The sequence below is a fragment of the Zootoca vivipara genome, chromosome 10 (assembly GCF_965207765.1).
Source record: "Zootoca vivipara chromosome 10, rZooViv2.hap1.1, whole genome shotgun sequence".
NCBI classification, from domain to species: Eukaryota; Metazoa; Chordata; class Lepidosauria; order Squamata; family Lacertidae; genus Zootoca; species Zootoca vivipara.
In genome coordinates, this window is record NC_142593.1 from 41,184,459 (window position 1) to 41,207,239 (window position 22,781).

Sequence of the window (22,781 nt, forward strand, 5' to 3'; positions counted from 1 at the left end):
CCGGGCTTTAGTTTGCCTACCCATGCTTTAGGCAGTTGGCCCTGATACTCTTGTTTTTTGTTTGTTTCTTATAGAGATCCCTCAAGCCTGAAATATCTGCTCTAGGATAGCCTTCCCCTTTGTAATCTGGTTAACATGGAAATGGTTCAATGAAAGTAGAAAGATCGAAAATAGCAAGGGATATTTATTAAATACAGTAACAGAAGCTTTCTATCAAAATAACAACTCCTGAGAACAGGAAGAGTGGGAACGCCCTATAACAATGTAATTGTCAAAAACTTCTCACATGTGGCATACACTGTGCAAGGATGCTGTTAATATGGCAGAATGAGTATATTCAGCGTTGATCTTAGGGTGGTATTATAGAGTGATTTAACCACAATTCAACATGGCTGACTAAGTAAGAGCTGCAAGTTGTGCTGATAAAAGGTGTGTGATAGGTCTGGAATGTTTTACATGCTCATACTCATGTACTACTCTTGTGATTATGTAATATGTCAACAGGACACACTCCTGATAAAAGCTTCACAGCTATCAAGTTTGGTCTTCTTGCAGGGCTCCTATGTATTTTAAAGCTTCAAAATAAATCTGCAGGCAAAGCTTTCTCCATCCTTATTGAACTTCTTAAAAAGTACTGGTGATCTGCCCTGGGAGTTGTTAAGGGGTTGCAGCAAGCTTGCTACTTGTTTGTAGTTAGGAAAATTGGACAACTGCAGATACACTTTTGATAGAGGGCTTTTCTGAAGGGTCAATTGGCAAAACATAGGAGCAGGAAATGGGAAAATGAGAGTAGCATAGCTTGGGGGTACTCCTGGATCTATCACTGTTGTTTGAGGTTCAGGTTGCCTTGGTGGCATGGAGTGCTTTGCAGCAGCTTTGGCTGGTGGCCCAGCTGCACCCTTATCTGGACAAAGATAGCCTAACTATTGTTGTCTGTGGTCTGATAACCTCTAGGTTAGCTCACCTTAACACACTATATACGCATACCTGCCAAGTCTCCCGCTGAAAAATGCGGGATCAGCAGCGGCGTGGCACCGGATGTTGCGTAGAAGCAACTTCCGAGGCTGCTCTGACCATGTGTGGGCACCGGAAATAGTGCAGAGCGGCACCGGAAGTCGCTTCTACGCATGCCCGGCGGCCATCTTGGTGGTGGCTGCATGGCAGTGGCCATCTTGGTGACGGCCGCCGCCATGCGGCCGCCACCACGATAGCTGCTGGGCATGCGTAGAAGCAACTTCTGGTGCCGCTTCCAGTGCCCACATATGGGCAGAGCAGCACCCAAAATGGAGGCTCCCTGGCAGGTAGGAAATCCGGGGGTTTCCCGCAAAAAATGGGATACTTGGCAGCTAAGTATATACGGTATGTGAGGCTGCCTCTGGTGACAGTAGACATTTCAGCTGGTGCAGAATTTGTTGGGCAGTTTGCTTACCAGGGCCAGATGGTTTGGGCATACATCACTGTTTCTGGCCCAATTGCAGTGGCTGCCAATCAGTTTCCAGGCCTAATTCAAAGTGCTGGTTTTGACCTATAAAGCCTTAAACGGCTCAGGACAGCAATACCTCAAGGTCAGCCCTTCCCCATAAGAACCAAACTAGACCCTGCAATCATAAACTGAGACCCTTCTTTGTGTGCCCCCTCCACAAGAGGTCCGGAGGGTGGCAACACAAGAACAGGCCTTTTCTGTGATGCCCCTCATTTGTGGAATGCTCTCCCCAAGGAGGCTCGTCTAGTGCCTTCATTGCATACCTTTAGGTGCCAGGTAAAAACATTTCTCAATTATCAGGCCTTTGACTGATTAAATAATCAGTATCCTTTTAAATGTGTTTGTGGGAGGAGGGTTATTTAGTGGTTGTTGTTTTGGTTATGTATTTTGTGTTTTCATTTTGTAGTTCTATGTTGTGAACCATCTTGTGATCTTCAGATGCAGGGTGGCATACCAATTTAATAAAGAAAATAATCATAATCATAAAACAGTATTGGATCGTTATAATTTTTGTACACTGAGAACAAGAAAGTCCTTATTTGTAGACAGAGCACACCTCTTGAATATAAGACCCGGATGCACTAACATGTTTTTAAATACATCAAATCAAGAGACAATTTGATATATGAAAGGGTAGAGAATCTCTTCTTAATTTTGACAAACCTTCATTTTTTATAAGTCCTTGATAAACGACAAATAAGAAGCAGAAACTCAGCAACGGCTCAGAAAATAAGATTAAATAAATTTCATGTAGTATTCATTGAGTTTATTTGCCCCACTTTTTCCTCAGCTCTTTTTATGGAAATGGTTGGTTATGTCTGCTTCACACTGTGGAGGCTGGAAGAGACATAATAATTCTCAGAGTATCATAAATAATTTTCTTTTTATGATAATGTTGATTGATTATCCTGTTTTGGATGTCAAGGAAGAGTTCCCTGGGCAGAGGTATTGATGGTTAAATGACTCTGAGAATTGTAGGTCTGTGAACTACAGTGCACAGATATTTTTTTGCGGGGGGGGGGGGGAGAGCCATGACTGTTTAAAGTAGTTTGATAATGCTTTAAATTTATAGTGCAGATGAGGCTTGAGAGTGTGCTGCCTTGCCAAAGGACACCTGGTGAGCTCTCAGCTGGGAATCTCTGAGTCTCACTTGTGTTCAATATACCATTTAACAGCTGAATTAGTTTACAAAGGATAAGCAGGGTTCATTTGAAGCAGATTGGATGTATGTTCAGTGCACCTTGGCAGTTGTCACTTTTGGTAACTCCCAGCTTCTTCACATCCCTTGTTGAAATGGATTATCGAGAGATCACCTGAACTGTGCAGTTATTGTGCTTTCAGCATGGAGTTAAATGATACCTAATTTGTTCCCAACACTCAACAGTCCTTGGTCTCTATGCACTCACACATTTGGCTTCTGTGCCTATGCAGAGCAGTGTTCAAAAACTTGTACAATTAAACCAGTAAGATATTTTTTGGTGTAGAGGTCTGCCACAGAAGCTAGTGTGCATGCCTGTTAGGGCATGGCCAACATTTTCCTCATGGCTGCGTCCTGAGTTTTTGGTCATTTCCTGCCATTTGTGTATATCTGTGGTGTGTATTACCACACTTTAATCATATGTGCTATAATATATTTTTGAGACCTGTCTGTTTGTTTTTGGCTATAGCCTGCATTCAGACTCTTCCACATCTTGCTGGAGGGAAGGTGGTAAAAGAGGACCATACAGTACTTCCACTTTTGGTGGGAGTGTCCAGTAGCACAAGAGTTCTGGTCTCTAGTATTCAAAGAGATTGGCTAAATTATAAAGGAACCCATCCAAATCATGCCCCAATTAGCTTTACAGTCTTTATTTAAGAACCAGAATTAAATAAAAAAAACCCTCTTGGTCTTTTTAAGATCAAGCAGCCTGTTTCACGATACCGATAGTACAAAAATGAGAAACTTTATTGGACATCAACATCTCATATTGGTGGAACTAATGCCTGAAACATTGCCTTACAAGAAAAAGTCATATGGTACATGGAATATTTATCTGGAAAAAACAAACTACTCTAGACTGTTTTGTAGCAGGTTAGTGGGACTTCTTCTTTATGCCAGTGATGATCACCTAAAATTAGTTTTTCTTACTGGTCTTGCAGGAAGTATAATAGAAAGAAGATTTTCCTGCTTGACTTTCTGACTCACTTCTTCACATTTTCAATCCTCTCATTCAGTGATACACTACATATATATTCTAGATGAGTCAATTGCCTCAAATATATGTACTTAATTATTATTATTATCATTATTATTATTAGATGGCCAGACAAAATTGATGCCTGTTTTCCCAGTGAAGAACTCTTGCCCACATTGCCAAAGTCAAATGCATACCAATACAAAAATACTTGTGCTACTTTATTACCGATATACCCCTGTGGCTGTTCTTAAATCAGTACAGCCCTGTGTGATTAGGAATTGCAACAAAAAATCTTTATCTTTTATGCAAGTAAAATTAAGTCAAAAGCTTATAGAGAGATGTATATATTGTATGTGTTGTTGTTGTTTTTTTTAAAAAAGTGGAGCTATTTTATAATGGGATCCGTTGCAAGAGGAATCTTCAGGTTGGACTTTGGAACTTAAATATTATTGTTCTATAATGTTACTTCTCTACTGTTGAATCAAGCATCAGCTTCAGTTCTGTGGAGTGATAACTTAGGTTTTATGTTTGCAGTGGAAACAGTCTCTCGCTGGCTCCCTGTGGACACACATTGCTTATTTATTCCTGCATGATTTCTGAGAGCATTCCTTGGTGTGGATAGTTACAATATAGCATCATGACTTAGTTCCCTGTTGCTTGTTCCAAGGCTTTGATTAAGCATCAAATGAAGGTGCCTGGCAGTCTTGAATGTTTAACTTGAAACAACTTGTGAGTGCAAATGTTTTGTTTTCTCTTTCATGCTCGCCATGTAAACTCCTTGCAGAAAACTGCAGTAAACTGTAAGTAAATGAAACTTAAAAATGGCCCACAATTGAAAACTTTGGCTGGTTATTGAACCTTTTCTTAAGAAATCCTAACTGACACACAGCAGAATATTCCACTTCAAAGCCTGTCTTTCTGTTTTAAGTTTAGAGCACGGAAGTCCTAAAATGAAAAAAATAAAATAAAATAAAAGCAGCTATAATCAGGAAACAGATCTACCATTTCTAGGAGATCTGGTGTCTGAATGGTGCCAGGCCTGTATAGACTTGTCTTCTGTGAATATTGTATTCCAGGAGTACCCCTCTGTTGTTTCTCAGTGGTAAATCTGCCATCCATTTACAGGTAGACCTGCCATCCAGACAACATATTTCCACCCTCCACTGAAACACTTGTTATTTTCTGGCACTTTTCATTCCTTGTAATCCTTAATTAGTTGAACTGCTGCTATACACAGCCTCCCACCCAGGTAACTTTTAAAATATCATAAAGGTCATAAACGTCTAGCATTTTCTGCTGCTTTTCCCAGCAGCGTAGCAAGCCTGGGGCGGACCAAAGTTATTGAACTTTCTTTTAGCTTAGGGTGGCCAGCTATGTTTTGCCACTCCTCCCCCTTTTTATGGTTTCTTATCGTGACAAGAAATTTAGACTCTCCAGAGTAGGACACATGGCCATACAGTGGTGCCTCGCTTAACGAATGCCCTGCTTAACGAAATTTCTGCTTAACGAAAGGATTTTTCGAGCGGAGGTTGCCTCGCTAGACAAATTCGTTTTATGAAAAATTTGTCTAGCGAATCGCAGTTTCCCATAGGAATGCATTGAAATTCAATTAATGCGTTCCTATGGGCAAAAAAAATTCAATGCATTCCTATGGGATTCGCTAGACGAATTTTTCGTTATAAGAAAAGACCCGTGGAACGAATTAAATTCGTCTAGCGAGGCACCACTGTACTTTGTTGGCTTTGTTCACGTCATGGCAAGCCATGGTAAAGCAGATTGCTCCCACTTTGCTCCTCTTGTAGAGCAAGTGGGAGCAACAAAACACAATCCTTGGCTTAACATTATTACACCCCAAACTGGACTTTTGGTTTGTTTTTCTCCAAACAAGCCACAGTTGGTGAGCCATGAACAAGCATTGGCCTTAGATTGTGGTTATTTTGGAACCCAACAGAGTACAACACCTAGTTGGGATGTATGCCAAGGATTGTGTTTTGTTTCTTCCACCTGCTCTAGGGGAGAACTGGAGTGAGAGCAATCGGTGCATTCATGGTTAACCATTAACCATGGCTTGCTATGGCACGCAAACACACCCAATATTTCATGAATTTCTATGGTTTTTCTTTGAAACCTGTTGCAACCCTTTGCTGTAGCCTGTGACAAAGGGTATCTTTTAATTATTTACTGTTTCAGAAAAACAACTGTAAAAATCTGTGTTGCATGCTCCAGTTACACGTGTAAAAATACAGTATACATTTGGATGCTCCTTAATTATAATGGTGGGTAAAGGATTACCCTGCTTACTTTTCATAACCATACATTTATCCTACCTTTTCTCAATTTTCTTATCATAGGCCCACAGGAATCTCCTGCAGTAGTTTTGATAGTCTTAACTCACTTTCTTCATAATCTGCTTAAAATACACAAACATTGATATATAAATATCCATGGTTAAAACTGCAATTTGCAGCCCATTATCCACAGGAATACTTTTAACAATAATCATTTATTTGTACAGTATAGGGTTGCCAGACTCAATAGAGGACAGGACTTCTGTGCCTTTAATTGCCCTGCTCTCTTTTGAGTCTGGAAACCTTAAAGAGAAACCAGCAGACCCATTGTTTAATTTCCAAGCAAAGGGTCTGCTGGTTTCTCTTTAAGGTTTCTAGACTCAAAAGAGAGCACGACAATTAAAGGCACAGAAGTCCTGTCCTCTATTGAGTCTGGCAAGCCTATATTTGTATGACTTTCATACCACCTAAGATCTGTCCTCTGTTGGACACTGTAGATTGCTGTGGGGAATATCTCTAAGAATATAAGTGGCTCTTACCTAGGCTACAGTTGGAAGCTAGTGAACAGTCCATGCCGTCCTGACAGTTGGCCTGTTCTGATAGGTGAGGCCTGCCCTGCATTTAGTCTGTGAACCTGAGGTTACCATATGAAGGGCATTAAAAAGTATATATTTCCATAGTGTTTACTTGTTGATACGTCTAGTTGTTTGACTGATAATGCCTGTGCAAATTTTGCCACCTTTCTTAATGTGTTTTTCCAAAACCATAAGCTGCAGCTATTCAGCATACCATTGTGAAAATTGACCATAGCAAATCTGCCTGCTGAGCAGTAAAAAAGAAATTCTTTTCTATGATGACTTCTCTTTGTTTCTCAATTAGGTTTGTGATGTGTAGTCCCCCTGCCACACACACACACACACTAGCTCAGGCACCCCCAAACTGCGCCCCTCCAGATGTTTTGGCCTACAACTCCCATGATCCCTAGCTAACAGGACCAGTGGTTGGGGAAGATGGGAATTGTAGTCCAAAACATCTGGAGGGCCGAAGTTTGGGGATGCCTGCACTAGCTGTTTGCTATTGCCTGTATTTCACACTGAAAAAAACCAGGGCTTTCTTATGCATTTCTATAATATATGCTTTGAGAGTACAATCAGCAAATCAGCCCACCTGTGGATGTAGTTAGATATTTCTAAGCCTTTTCAGCCACTGTGCTAATGGGTATAGCAGCCGCTTGCTGCACATAAATTGTTAGATGGGCCTGTTCACCCATTTCATAATCGATGTGAACAATATATCCAAAAATAAAAAAATTCCTTCCAGCAGCACCTTAGAGACCAACCAAGTTTGTCATTGGTATGAGCTTTCGTGTGCATGCACACTTCTTCAGATACACACACTTTCGTGCATGCACACGGAAGCTCATACCAATGACAAACTTTTTTTTAAAATTAGATATTTATTGATTTTCCACAATAAAAAAGGGTTTACAAAAAATTGGAAAGGGGGAAGATAAGAGTACAAAAGACAAAAATACATAATACAAAAATAAAAAAAGAAGGAAAAACCACAAAATAAGGAAATAGAAAACTGTATAACTTATCTTTATCACAGTGTAAATTGGGACCTCCTCGGGTTCCCGTCCCTGTGTTTCTCAAACACACTTCTAATTTAGCAAATTCTACCTCTATTTATTCACTTTTAATACTACATTTCTTATTTTCTATTCTAAAATAACCTCTTCAACTAATCCACAGTTTTATTTACCACTTAATTTCTATTCTTAAAATATTACTTTAACATAATTTTTTTAATACAATTTAAAGTCTTTCCACTCTTCTTCAATTGCTTGTTCTCCCTGGTTGCGGATTCGTCTGGTCATCTCTGCCAGTTCCATAAATTCCATCATCTTCATCTGCCATTCATCAATCGTTGGTAATGTTTGCTGCTTCCAGTATTTAGCAATCAAAAGTCTCGCTGCTGCGGTGGCATACATAAAAAAAGATACCTTTCTCTTAGGAATCTCCTTCCCTACAATGCCCACTAGGAATGCCTCTGGTTTCTTCACAAATGTGCCTTTTAGCACTTTCTTAAGTTCATTATATATCTTATTCCAGAAGTCATTCACCAGTGGACATGTCCACCACATGTGGTAAAATGAGCCTATTTCTTTCTTGCATTTCCAGCATTTATTATCGTTGTTGTGGTAAATCTTTGCTAACTTTTCTGGTGTAAGATACCATCTATACATCATTTTCATTATATTCTCCTTTAGTAAGCTACACGCAGTAAACTTAATATTTTCCTTCCACAACTTCTCCCAATCCTCTATCATAATATTATGTCCCACATCCTTTGCCCACAAAATCATAACATTTTTAGTTTGTTCATCTTTTGTATGCCATTCTAGCAGCAATTTATACATTCTAGAAAGTATTTTCATCTTAGGTTCTAACAATTCTGTTTCCACCTTTGACTTCTCAATTTGGAAACCAATTACTCTATCCGTTTTAAACGCTTCGTTTATCTGATGGTATTGGAGCCAATCATCCAATTTACCTTTCAACTCCTCATATGTTTTTAGCTTAAATTGGTCTCCATCTTGGATCAATAAATCTCTATATTTCAGCCAACCAGTCTCCATATTTAGCCTTTTACGAACCTTGGCCTCCAAAGGCGAAAGCCAATTAGGTGTTTTTCTTTCTAATAAATCTTTATATCTGGACCAAACCTTAAACAATGAATTTCTAACTATATGCCTTTTAAAGCTTCCATGGGCCTTGACCTTGTCATACCACACATATGCATGCCAACCATAAACATTGTCATAACCTTCTAAGTCCAAAATATTAGCGTTTTCCAGTGTAAACCACTCTTTCAACCAACAAAAGGCAGCTGCTTCATAATAAATTTTTAGATCAGGTAGAGAGAAGCCTCCTCTTTGCTTATCATCAGTCAATATCTTATATTTAATTCTTGGCTTCTTCCCTTGCCATATAAATTTCGATAGCACCTTTTGCCACTCCTCATACCAATGACAAACTTAGTTGGTCTCTAAGGTGCTGCTGGAAGGAATTTTTTTATTTTGTTTCGACTATGTCAGATCAGCATGGCTGATATATATCCAAATATATCCAAAGTATTTGAAGTGGAATCTGACCCTCTGTATCAAATCTATTATTAACTGTGCTAAAGTAAGAGCAGATACTAAAAATACTGGTTCTTCATCAATACTTAAGAATATTACTATGATTACTTATTTCATTAATGAATTGCTTCCTATGGGACATCTCCAGTTGATTTATAGTGCAATATAAGAGACTTTCTGTTATGCGTACTGGTCCACTCTTCAGCCCAAAGGCTTGTTGGAGCAGATAACAATACAAATGATTAGGACACTAAAAACAGCATGATAAAAATGGAAAATCAGCAAGATAAAATAGAAATGGCCCATGACATACTGGATTAAAATTGTAGATCTAAAAAGATACCTGTTGATATACATACAGTATACCTTGGATATGAGGTTCAGACAGTGGTTTTTTTCAAGTCCTACAGTTGCCAAGAGACATCTCCCCCCTCCCCTGTGCACTCAGGATTGTACATGACACAGGACATAGATAGGCATGCCACACTTGGCTAGTGAGCTGTGAGCTATGTATGCAGAACGATACTGTCTTGAGCCGGAAGGATTACAGATGACTGGAGAGGACAGTAATGCCTCCTGAAAAGACCCCAAATGGAAGCAAAGGTGCCTGTTGACCAGAATTCAAGTGACACTTCACTTTTGTGTTATGTTTGTCAATTATACAACTCCTCGCAGAAGTGAACATTAGTGTAGGATCCAAGTGACTTATTGAGATGGATCAGTGTTTCCAAACTCTTTTCCCCATGGACCACTTGAAAATTGCCAAGCGCCTTGGCAGACAATGATTTTTCTGCTTGTTTTAGCAGAAAAGATAGGATAGTGACCTATATCAGATATGGAATATTTTCTATATAAGGCTGAATTTATTTCTAGAGGGGAAGCACCTTTAACAATTTTTTTTAGCTGTGTGGGTTTTTGTTTTTGTTTTTACAAAAAAGCTGCTGAAAGCAATAAACTGCTCAGGACTCAGCTATTCAGCTCCAAATAAAACGTTTTAAATGTGTTGCAAAGTGCAATATACAAATGTGACACTAGATCGCGACAGCGAGCTATGCAAAATTCAATGTATTCAATATATTTTTTTAAAAAACATTTTCACAGCGTTTTTTATATGTGTAGATTCCACCTCAGTTTGAGTTAAGGAGTTACTATAGAGAAGCTACAGTCTTGCTTGTACTTGTTCTTTCAGCCCTCTTGTAAAACTAATTACAAACTTAACCTTTCCCTCTTGTATGTGATGGCTGAATACAGGTGAAACTTGGAAAATTAGAATATCGTCGAAAAGTGCATTTATTTCAGTAATTCAACTTAAAAGGTGAAACCAATATATGAGATAGATGCATGACATGCAAAGCAAGATATGTCAAGCCTTTATTTGTTGTAACTGTAATTTTTGTCGTTAGGCGGGTCAATTATAAATGGAATGTAATTAATGAAATGTAATAGTGATGTTGATTTTTGTTTTATTGTACGGTAACTATTTGTTTTATTACTGTGGAATTTCCAAAAGAAAGCATTTGTAAAAAATAAAAATAAAATAAAATGCACTTTTCGACGATATTCTAATTTTCCGAGTTTCACCCGTATATTAATTACATTTTCTAGTCTTGTTATTCACAAGGGTGTTGTACAGATACACAGAAAGTTTTATATATAAGTTATACTCCTTTTGTATTTATCTTGGTTTTGTTTGCAGCTGAAAAGCCTTATTATTGTAGCATTTGCTAAAGGTCAAAAGCAAATTAATTGTGTGCTGAATAAGAATCCAGACTGAAGTTACATAACCTTTGTTGTATGTGTTGGCTTCCCTACAAAAATAATGACTCTAAACTTCTTGTACTAAGCTTTGTCATGTTGAAATTTAGCTGCATCCTTGTACTGGAAAATTGAGGGCTGGGAGATATCTCAATATTGCATACACTTGCTACATTTTCTTTCTTAAGAGCTTGTTTAACAGAAATATGCACACCGAAAGCAAGTTGTATTCTGTGACAGCAAACAATCCAACTAACTAAAGCAATGGCTAATACAGTGGTGCTTTGACTTACGAATTTAATCCTTTCTGAAGGCACCTTCGTAAGTCAAAAAATTCGTAAGTCAAAAAACGCCATTGGAAACGCGATTTCCCATAGGAATGCATTGAAAACGGAAAAATTCGTAAGTTGAAAAATCCTATCTAAAACCACCACAGTTTTTTTTCCGGATGTTGAGACATTCGTAAGTGCGCGGCCATTACCCCCATTCGTAAGTCGAAAAATTCGGTTGTCGAGTCGTCCGTAAGTCGAGGTACCACTGTAGTAGCCTTAATAAGGTTACCAGACGTCACCGTTTCCAGGGGACAGTCCCCACTTTTGCAAATCATTCCCCATACAAAATCCATTGAAGTTGAAAAGTGTCCCTGGATTCATTGAAAAAATCTGGTAACCTTACCTTAGAACAATCTACTGTGTTTCTACGATAATAATATACCGTCTTATATTTATTTTTTGTCAAAAAAACACACTATGGCTTATTTTCAGGGGATGTCTTTCTTTTTTTCCTCCTCCTGTCGCGGCTGGCATTGCTGCTGCGCCTATCACTATGTCTTATTTTCAGGGTATGGCTTATATTCCTTGAATGCTTAAAAATCCTGCTACGGCTTATTTTATGACTACATCTTATTTTCGGAGAAACAGGGTAATACAGTTACAATCCAGTTTTTTTATTCCAGAAATCAGATGCATGCTAGATACAAGTCTTTAAAGCTCAACTTTTAATTATATTTGGAAGACAGGAAAGTCATTGTCAATACACAATATAATCTGAAAGTTTGATTTTAACTTATATTTTGTAACTTTGGTTTGTTACTTATATCTTATTTAATTACACGTTATCAAAGATGATGTAATAAACAAATCCATAATCAACATCAAAATATATAGGCAGAGGGAGGTAAGCTAGTGTACTAGATAGGACTTTCCTTGCAAGTACAGTATAAGTTCAGCTTTATAGTTTTGCATCTAAACCATATATCTTATTCCTAAAAAGAAAAGAAAAATCCAGAGCATAACTGTAGGTGGGTGATATTCAACTAAGTTTTATTCAGAATAGACCAACTGAAATGAATAAACATGACTAAGGGTCATTAATTTCAGTAGGTCTACTCTGAGTAAAGATTAGTTGCATACAACCCATTGTTCTTTAGATAGCCAGATTGTTGTCACAGTTAACAGACAGCTTGTTTTGGTATCCATACAACTGAAAGAGATACTATTTATTGAATGCACAGGAACAGAAGAGGTGGTTAACTCCCTGCTGCAAAAGAGCTAACAATCTAAGTAGGGCTGCAACTTCAAAGGCACAAATTCATTCCGTAATCCCCTGCTGTTGTGTACCAATATATATTTGCTCCTCCTCCTTTTCAACTGTCAGTAAGGCAAAATGGAACAAAATACTGTTCTTCCATGATTGATCAGGATAAAAAAAATGAACCAATCAATCAGGACCAAATAGGAACCATTTTTGTGGCCTGCGTTATCTCTCACATTTACTAAGGTATCTGAATAAGTGTGCATGCACATTAAAGCTCATACCAATGACAAACTTAGTTGGTCTCTAAGGTGTTACTGGAAGGAATTTTTTTATTTTGTTTCGCTTTGCTAAGGAAGCAATTAGTAGCACAGCTCATGGAATCTTCAACACACTGTGCAGGCTTAGTGTATTGTGCGTACGTGCCAAATTCCAGAGTGAAAAATCTGGGATCAGCTGCGCTGCGGCACCGGAAGTCACTTCTACGCACTTCTGGACATGTGTAGAAGCGACTTCCAATGTCGCTGTGCCCATTTCCAAAATGTCTGCAGCGCCGGACATGCGTAGAAGCGACTTCTGGCGCTGCGGACATTTTGGAAATGGGCAGAGCAGCATCGGAAGTCACTTCTACGCATGTCTGGAAGTGCGTAGAAGCGACTTCCGGTGCCGGCGTGGCACCAGAAGAATATGGCCACTGGCAGGAGCTCCATAATCCGGGGGAATACACGGTATTTTGCCATTCGGGACACTTGCGGAAAATGGTAAGGAAATACGGGGGTTTTCCGGGGAAAACAGGTACAGTACTTGGCAGCTATGGTATTGTGTGCTGTGCCACCTATCTGACCTGCACTCATACATAAAATCTCAGTGTAAAACGGGAGCTTAAACTTTCAAACTATGAAGGAGAAAATTTTATGTTTTTAAGACACCAAAGTGATTTTTAGTTTTCTCCTGTCCCTGAAAGACATGGTATTGCCAAACCAGGTTATGAAAAAGAGAACTCGTTTATGTCTTTCTGAAATATATTGTCTCATTCATATGACCACTTGAAGCAGAGATCTAGCAGGAGTTGGGGGAAAAATATGAGGCCATATAAGCAAGGAATATAGGGTTGTGTTTGAGCTGCTGATCTGAGATTCCTTTCCTTCTTCTAGGCAACTTAATGGCATATGATGTCTGCATGCATACATATATATGTTTTTTGTTTGGGACAAACTATTCACATAACACTTCTTGGAATGAACTGCTTTTATGAGCTTGCCTCAGTAGTGCTGTATGAAAAAATAATGTGGATAACTTATTTCTATGTCACTTTTTTGTATTTAGGTGCTCAGGGGTTCACTGCAAAACGTAATTATGAAAGCTAAAATATTTTTATGGGCAGTGAAAAAAAACCAAAAAAGCCACCCTGTAATGATAAACACGGTTTTAAACTAGAATAGGTACACACACCTTCTTTCAAAATATGGTGGTACAGTGGGAGGAATTGGAGCCTGTTATTCTGGCCAACCTTTGTGCACCGTTATTAAAAAATTCCTGCAGGCTCCCAAGATTAAACTTACGATGAGAAAAAACATGTGGCATAAACCTGTGTTTCAGAAGAAAAAAAGCACACTTTTATTTCTCATTCCTCCCCTTCCCCCAGCACTAATAATACTTGGTAATACTGTATTTCAATTTCTTTAGAGAATGTCTGGGTGTATCCAGCTTTCATGTGCTGTTTGTAGAATTGGCATTTACACGGTAAGCAATATGCCATCTTTTGATGCAATGTATGCTCAAGTCTTGCAAAGTTAATTCTAGTATTTGTGCCTTAGATCCTCTGTTGTAGCTACTCTGTATTTTCAGCCAGTGTATTGTGCTTAAATTGTGTCCTGTAGAAGTTTGCTTCATGTGGTGAAGTGTTTGGCTTTATACATTTACACAAGTTGTTGTTGTTGTTGTTGTTGTTGTTGTTGTTTCATCATTACTCATGTATATTCCATTTTTGAGGATACAAATACTTCCAAGGCAATTCACAACATTTTGACTTAAAGCTAGGAACATTAATTACACAAATTTAAAAGAACATATCTATAAATCAGAGCAATGATATCACACCCTATGAGCATTGAGCAAAAGGCAAACTAGTGCCGCACCCGTTATAACCCAAGACATGTCCAAACACACAACAATATTTATGGCTCTGCCAAAAGCACTGATTGAACAGATCTTGCATGTGTTTGGAGGGTGGGATTATCTGTTGAGGGGGCCAAATATGGTTGTACTGCTTGTAGCAAGCACCCTCGCTTCTGATGACTCCACCTGTAATAGGGCATTGTTAACTGAACTGAAAGCGCTGGAATGGAAATAGTGCTCCTAAGGTTTTATAGCGTCCTGGTTTTTTAAAGGTGAAAAGCAGCACTTTGAATTGATCCTGGAAAGCTACGTGGTTACCAGAAGAGCTCTTGTAATATTATTGAATTGTATTAGCACTGGATAAAAGCTGTACCACCTCAGTCTAAAGCAACTGCAGTTTTGGACTGTCTTCCAGTCCAAGTGCCTTACAGTAGTGAAACCGGGCATTTAAAACGGTACCAATGTCCTTATTTTCCGGATGGGCTACATTTTGGCATAGCACTTTCTATCAGAATCAAGCATCATTTACTATCTGCCACCACTATCAGCACCTGTATTTCTGGATTTCAGAAATACCTCCAAGCTGTGAACTTGTTGCTTTGGGGCAATGTGTCTTCATCCAGGATAGGCATATCTACTTCTCCAATCGCCATAAGCACCTCTGTCTTCTGTGTATTCAATATCAACTGGTTCACCAGCTATAGACAGACACTGAATACTGATTCTTATATTACTATGCAGCATGGTTGTTGCTTTCACATGAGAGTTCATGCATTTAAAATGGGGAGAGCCAGTAGATCAAACAATTACTTTCTATGCCAACATTGCCAGCCTCCCAGAAGGTGAAGCACTGCTGTAGGAAGGAACTGTTCTTGGCCCATCCCACATTCTCTCCCTATTCCGTATGTTATCCATTTAGTTTGGGACCAGTCACACATAAGCAGTCAGCTTTGAGACACGGCTGTGCATTGCTTTCACCAGGAGCACTTGTCCCAATTGTGGATGCGGATATTGCCTACACATGATGGTATGTACAAATGTAGTTTGGAAGCAATGTCCACATGCACCTTGTGATCGTTCGGTTTACCTTGGCAGTACTTGGTGCTTATGAGCACAGGACACATATGTAATAAAGGAACATTACAGGAAGGAGGCAGGTTATAATAATAATAATTTATTTATAAAAATATTTATTATTTATACTCTGCCCATCTGGCTTGGTTTCCCCAGCCACTCTAGGCAGCTCTCATCAGAAGTAATGCGTCATAAATGGTGCAAACTCATATTGCCTGAGGAGGAAGAGTGTAATCCTAGATTGGGCAGATGTCCAGCAATTGTGTAGGCACAGGCACATTGAAGGATTACTCTAGGTATTGCTGCATCTCAAATTGAGACATTATACCTTTGTATAATAATTTTCAATGTAGATCCTCCTCCTTCCTTGAACTGTAGGCCCAAGAAGGTCAGCTCCCAACACAACTGGACATTTTGGATGTGAGCTGCTGTTTCGAATTATCTGATTTGGAAAACTTTAGAAATAATTTGTAAAAGATACTGCAGCTATTGACTTAAAGAACAGTTGTAGGTCCTTAATTGCACTCCAAAATCTGTCTGGTTCTGTGGCAGTTTGACAGAGGAATGCCATATCCTGTCCTTTTTATTGACTTGTCAGTTCATTTTACTGCAGCTTTCCAACTTCTTTGGAAGTCTCCCTTCTAAATGCAAATCTAATTGGGCTATGTTTATCATCTAAGAATTGACAGGATTACAGCAGGGAGTTTTAAAGCCATAAGGGCAGAGCAAGCCACCTGTGTGTGTTCTCTGCCAAAGGCTGGGCCAGTAACTGTCCATGGGGAAAGTGATGAGGGAACATATGAGCAAAGAACTAATGCACGCATCCCCAAACTCTGGCCCTCCAGATGTTTTGGCCTACAATTCCCATGATCCCTAGCTAGCTAACAGGACCAGTGGTCAGGGATGATGGGAATTGTAGTCCAAAACATCTGGAAGGCCGAGGTTTGGGGATGCCTGAACTAATGGATGCTTAGGTGAATGTGTGCAGCCCTTTGTCTTGGTGGAGGGTGGTGTTTGTGCTGATTAAACAGCTGACATCTAGCATTGGAAGGAAGGGATTATAAATATAGAATATGCACTATTAAGCCAGTGACTGTCATTTTAGTATTGGTACTGTACTCTGTCCAAAAATTATATTATCTCCCCTCCCCCCTGTTACAAACATGGGATGTGGCCTGGTTTTATTTAACTCTTTTTGGTTTTTATTTTAAAATGTGCATTGGAAATGAAGAAAGACATTTTTTAATCCTGTTTAGTACTGTTCATGGAAAATGCAGAGTATAGAATCTTTTCCCTCTTCTTTTCTTTTTTTTACTGAAAGGGGCTACAATGGCACCTTGTAGCTACAATTTGCACATTGCACATTGCACATTTGCACATTGAAGAAAAAACAGTATGAGCAAACAGATATTCACCAGAAATATGTAATGGCCAAGATTTTACAAAACCCAGTATATTATTGGAGGAATATGATAAGCAGAGTATGGGCATCTCCTGAACCAGATTCCTCTGAGGAGTTGGCCTCCCTTTACAATCAGGTAGTGATTTGTACAAATGCTCTCAAAATTCTCCACCTCATTCTTTGATAGAGAAATAGAAGGAACCACTTCACCAAACATATCTAGGAGGAGGAACTGTTTCCTAGGGATTGGGCACATTATTACTAATAGTACCATAATTTAATTTCTTTCCCCTCCCCCACTACAGCTTGGTCAGCCTACATTCTGCCAAATGCTATGAATTTGGCATTGTGGGGAAAAATTCTAGCTGCTATGAAAAAAGATAATATTAATTGGGGGGAATGTAAAGTGTGCTTGATGGTGCGCTTTATCTGAGATGCCAGTTATGTTGTTCAGGTCTAAGTGTGCACATACTATAAAAATGTAATCCTTTCACATAAAAGCCTAGAGGCAGTATATGGGTGGATGAACTGATGGGGATAGAAGGTGAGATCTTGCTTATGTGGGAGAATAATATTATCTAAACCTTCCTCTTTCCCAGTTGAGATGCCACCAAGGAAGTTGATCAGAGGAGCTGGTTACCTGTTCCGTTGGGATGGCTAACCTACAGGCTGAATACAGCCTGCCAAGCCAAGGAAGTGGTTCATTAGACCCCCCTCAATCAGGGGATAAAACACTCTGTTCTTTTAGAGACGGCTCCCTATGAAACAGACAGAGAGCTTTATCTCCTGATCAGGTCAGGGTATATAATCCCTATCCCTGCTCTTGGACAGCACCCCTCCCCCCAAACTGGTGGGGAGAGAAAATACTGCCTTTTAGTCTTAAAAGAGCAACCAGAGAACTTTATATCTGATCTTACTGCTATGGTACTTGGTATTCGTGATCCTCTCTAAAGGGTAGCTGTAAAGGGGACCCCTGACCATTAGGTCCAGTCATGACCGACTCTGGGGTTGCGGCGCTCATCTCGCGTTATTGGCCGAGGGAGCCGGTGTACAGCTTCCAGGTCATGTGGTCAGCATGACAAAGCCGTTTCTGGCGAACCAGAGCAGCACACGGAAACACCGTTTACCTTCCCACTGTAGTGTTACCTATTTATCTACTTGCACCTTGACGTGCTTTCGAACTGCTAGGTTGGCAGGAGCTGGGACTGAGCAACAGGAGCTCACCCCACCGCGGGGATTCGAACCGCCGACCTTCTGATCGGCAAGCCCTAGGCTCTGTGGTTTAACCCACAGCACCACCCGCGTCCCTAAGGGTAGCTGTAGTATACCACTGTCACCCGAGCACTTCAGTGGGTAGAGCTGGAATTGTTGTGTATATGTATGAGGTTCCGACTGTGGGAGGGGGAGGGAGAACAAGGAAGGGCTGTATGTTTGCATGTCTCGTGAGTGTAGTATGTGTGTACGCCTTGTATATGTATAGTGTGCCTATGCACACTAGCCATGCCAACCACTGGCAAGTGGCCATCACTGGGGTGGCATCTACTTTAGCATCCTGTTCTCACAGGATGGCCAACCACATGCCCGTGAGATGCCTGCAAGCAAGGCATGAGTGCCACAGCACTGTCCACCTGCAGCTCCCAGCAGCTGGTGTCCAAGGCATGCTGCCACTGGTCAGTGATAGAATTGTAATGCTTTCCTTCTAGATTCTGAGAACAGTGACAATTGACTTTAAACAACCTTGTGGATTTCTTTCGCCACAATCACTGTTTTTGTGTACTGCCACACACTGTGGTGAATACAAAGACTGGCCTATTATAAGTGACTTGAATTTTTATTATGAAAGGGTACTTAGTTGGTGAAATTATTCACTCAATCTAAGCACTTAGCTTATAACAATATATACATATTTATATGATCAAACAGACTAATAGAAAAGTGGCACTAGCACAAAATTAGCAAAAGTCAGCTTAAAAGCCATACGCAGGCAGCATAGAAACAATAAATGCACTAAAAAAGCTACCACTATAAACAGAATAGGGCCATTCCGTGAAAAATGAGCCTGATAAGAAAAAAATTATTTTTAAAATATACTTATTTTACTTATAGTTTCATTAACTAAACATATTAAAGTTCAATATTCCAAAGGAAAAAAGAATTTGAAATTATTTTTTTCATGAGAAATTTGAGCTTGAAGTTTCAGTATCACTTTTCTGATTGTGTAGCTTAATTTTGTTCATTTAGGTTGGCATTATTTTTTAAAGATAAACAAAAATTGTGGTTGTCATTGTTGGTATATTATTAAAGTGAATAACTTTGTCTACACATTGGACTTGAAAATTTTTAAATAGGTAAGTTATTTCTATTTTATTTTTATTATTGAATGGGATGCTGTTTCAGTGTCCCACCCGTGACAGCAAAAGGTACAAAAGTTTATTTTGTGATAAAACTAATTTATAGGTTATGTTTGTTTTATTGTGGGAGTATGTATTAGAGTATAACACACCTATCAATAATAAAAATGCAGTTAATTAATGTAAACACCATGAAATTTTAATAATTTTTTTCTGTCCCACCCGTGACAGTTTTCAGCTTGTTTTATTAGGTTGCTAACTGTTGTAGCTTGAGTTAGTGATTTCAGCAAGTGATTTCAGCTCTCTGCAGACAGGAGACAGATTCCTCATGTAATAATTCTTTATTCTGGCAAACAAGACTGAGGGGACTGAGGAGAGGGGAACTAGCTAGAAAGAGATACATTTTGGAGGGAACAATCTCAAGCAATCACAAAGCTGCCTTTTGGTGGAAACCAATAAGACTAAGGAGCCAAATGCAGCTGCTTGAATGAACCAATAGTAGCTGTTCCTTCTGGAACAAAGGCAGTTACCGTTACTTTACCCTAATGCGAATACATACAGTAATACAGATAATATAACCTTTGAATCAATACACAAAATGGGAAAGACTACATCTGCAGAACGTATGAGAAAGCTGCGTGAAAAACTAAAACAAGATAAAAACAAATGTGAAAGCTTCAAAGAAAAGGAGAGGGTCAGAGATAAGAAGAGGCGAGAAAAGATGAAGTTGGTAAAGAATTTGTCTGCAAAATCACTTATGGAATACAGACGGAAAGAAACTGAGCGCAAAAGAAAGTACAGACAAAAGATAAAAGAAAAAGAATCTAGGCCAATTGGCGACACTACTATTCCAGAGATTGGGTCATTTAAATGCCCACAATCTCTTGGAAAGGCTGTTACCAAAGTTAAAAGAGTGTTGCCATTAAGTCCACGGAAAAGAATAGCCGTGTTACGAAAGCTTGTGTATGAGAGTTCACCTCAAGCGTCAAAAACACTATTTGATAAAAGCCCTAAACAGAACACCAAAAGTTCTATTATTTCACAAGATAATATCGCAAAGGTCCATGAGTTTTATAATTCAGATGATATTAGCAGGCAGGCACCAGGAATTAAGGATGTCAAATCTATTAAAGATCCAACAAGTGGAAAAAGAATCAAAATCCAAAAGCGGCATATGAATATGACAGTCCAAGAGGCCTATGCCTTATTTAAGATTGATAACCCAACAGTTGAAATCAGCAAATCAAAATTTTATGAACTGAGGCCTAAAAATATTGACTTAGCTTCTCAAATGCCACACAATGTTTGCGTTTGCAAATACCACGCTAATTTCAATTTCCTAATTGAAGCCATAAGTAGGAAAGACATTTTTTTTCCTTCCACACATTCTGATCTTTTGAGCCTTACTTGTTGTGATTTGGAAAATGAAAAGTGCATGAATGGTGAATGCAAAAAGTGTGTACTTAATTTGCACACCCTAATTGATGAAGACTTAAACATGTCGTCTGAGATTTTCTGGAAGCAATGGAAAGATGACTGTTCTAGCCGGCCTAAGGTTTTTGAAGCAAAAGGAACCATAGAAGAAGCTGTCAATGAGCTACAAAATCAATTTAGTAAATTTAAGAAGCACTTCTTTGTAAAGCGATTACAAGCTAAAGCTTTCAAAAATATGAAGGACACAGTAGCTGATGATGAGGTGATTCTTCAAGTGGATTTTGCTGAAAACTATTTGGCAACATCGCAAGATGAAATCCAAAGTGCACACTGGACCCACAACCAAATCACAGTATTTACTGGTTGCGCTTGGACTCAAGGCAAAGTACGTTCTTTTGCCGTGGTTTCGGATCACTTAACCCACGACAAATACTCAGTATATGCATGCCTAAAAGCCATAATTGAAGAACTTAAGAAAGAATTTAACAGACTGACAAAGGTCAAAATCTTTTCTGATGGGTGTGCTGGTCAGTTCAAAAATAAGTACACACTGTCCAATCTGTGTTTTATGCCTGAAGACTTTGGTGTTGATGGGGAATGGTTTTTTTTTGCTACATCCCACGGCAAGGGTGCCGTGGATGGGATTGGTGGATTAACTAAGCAAGCAGTTTGGAATGCAGTGAAACAAAGGAGAGTAGTAATCAATTCAGCATCAGATTTTGTTAAATGTGCTGAAAAAGCAGTACCAAGAGTGAAGTTTGTCCTTTTAACACCTACTGATATCAGTGCAAATATGGCGATGCTAGATGAGCGCTGGACTTTGGTGAGGAAGATTCCAAACGTGCAGTCCAACCATTTTTTTAAAGCTAAAGACAAAAGAAGTTTAGTTTATGGACCTTCTTTTCAAAAGTCCACCCACGTAGTCTTCACAGAACTGTTCAAGTTAAAAGTTTCTGATGTTTACAGAGATTCTGATAGTGACACAGAAAAACAAGATGGTGTAGCAAGTTGTACAAATGAAACAGATGTGCCGGTGGTTGGAGTGAAGCCGTTTGTTGATGGAGTGACTATTGGGACATATGTTTTAGTTGAATTTGAAACAACTACAAAAAGACAAAGAACCAGGCCTACTAAATATAGATATGCTGCAATATGCCAAAGTAATGTTGAAGATGATGGAGAAGTCAAGGTGATGTGTATGCGAGCAGTTAACAATTCTGGAAAGCTGTTTCAAGTTGATGAAAAAGACATATCATATGTGCAGTTTGAACATATTCTTAGTATCTTACCCCAACCTAATGTTAAACGAGTCAGAAGGAACATTTTTTATGAATTTACTGAAAATGTAGATGTGTTTGAAAGTGGTTAATTGGCCCAGAGATGGACTAGAAGAAAATATTTTTAAAATAGATTTTAATTTTAGTAAATACAACATTATACTTTGTAGGCTATAGTAGATAGTAAGTATAGTAATAGCAAAAGGTTTTTTTGTAATTATTCCATTTTTAACAACCTTAATTGTATGTTAAATCAAGTGTATGCCAGACGCGTCCCACCCGTGACATTTCATTGTCCCACCCGTGACAGCATTTTTTCCTTAATTTTGTATCATTAAATTTCTTAACCTAAATTTCTGATTGCATAGTTGTAACCAATAAACATTGATTTAAACAGATATGCTGAGTTTATAATTGATTCACCTCCCAACTCACAGAGTTTTTCCATAAATCAAACTTATCTCAAGCTCCGTGTCCTTTTTTTGTCCCACCCGTGACAATACTTTAACATTTAATAAAATTGTCAAAAATATCCATAAAAATAATAAAAAATTAGTAAAATGTTCAGTATCTTATTAAGAACATAGTTCAAATTTTGGTTGTTAATTTTTATGTATATTTACATTCTTACACATGTGTGAATACCAAAAAACATGGTCCAAGTGTCCCACCCGTGACAATGGAATGGCCCAATAGTTCTAAATGTAGTGTCAATCTTTTAAAGCCAATATAATGAAATGCTTT

General features: G+C 38.8%; 1 protein-coding gene across 4 annotated transcripts in view; it reads left to right on the forward strand.

Moving 5' to 3' along the window:
• The window catches only part of ARL15 (ARF like GTPase 15), a 155,011-nt gene that overhangs the window by 8,005 nt on the left and 124,225 nt on the right, over window positions 1–22,781 (forward strand). For 3 of the 4 annotated variants that reach the window (XM_060280305.2, XM_088652764.1, XM_088652763.1), the window contains exon 2: window positions 14,068–14,124. The exons of the other annotated variant lie outside the window; for it this stretch is intronic. In XM_060280305.2, coding sequence (XP_060136288.2) covers window positions 14,068–14,124 — 57 coding nt within the window. The remainder of the gene's footprint in view (window positions 1–14,067; window positions 14,125–22,781) is intronic. 4 annotated transcript variants of the gene reach the window in all.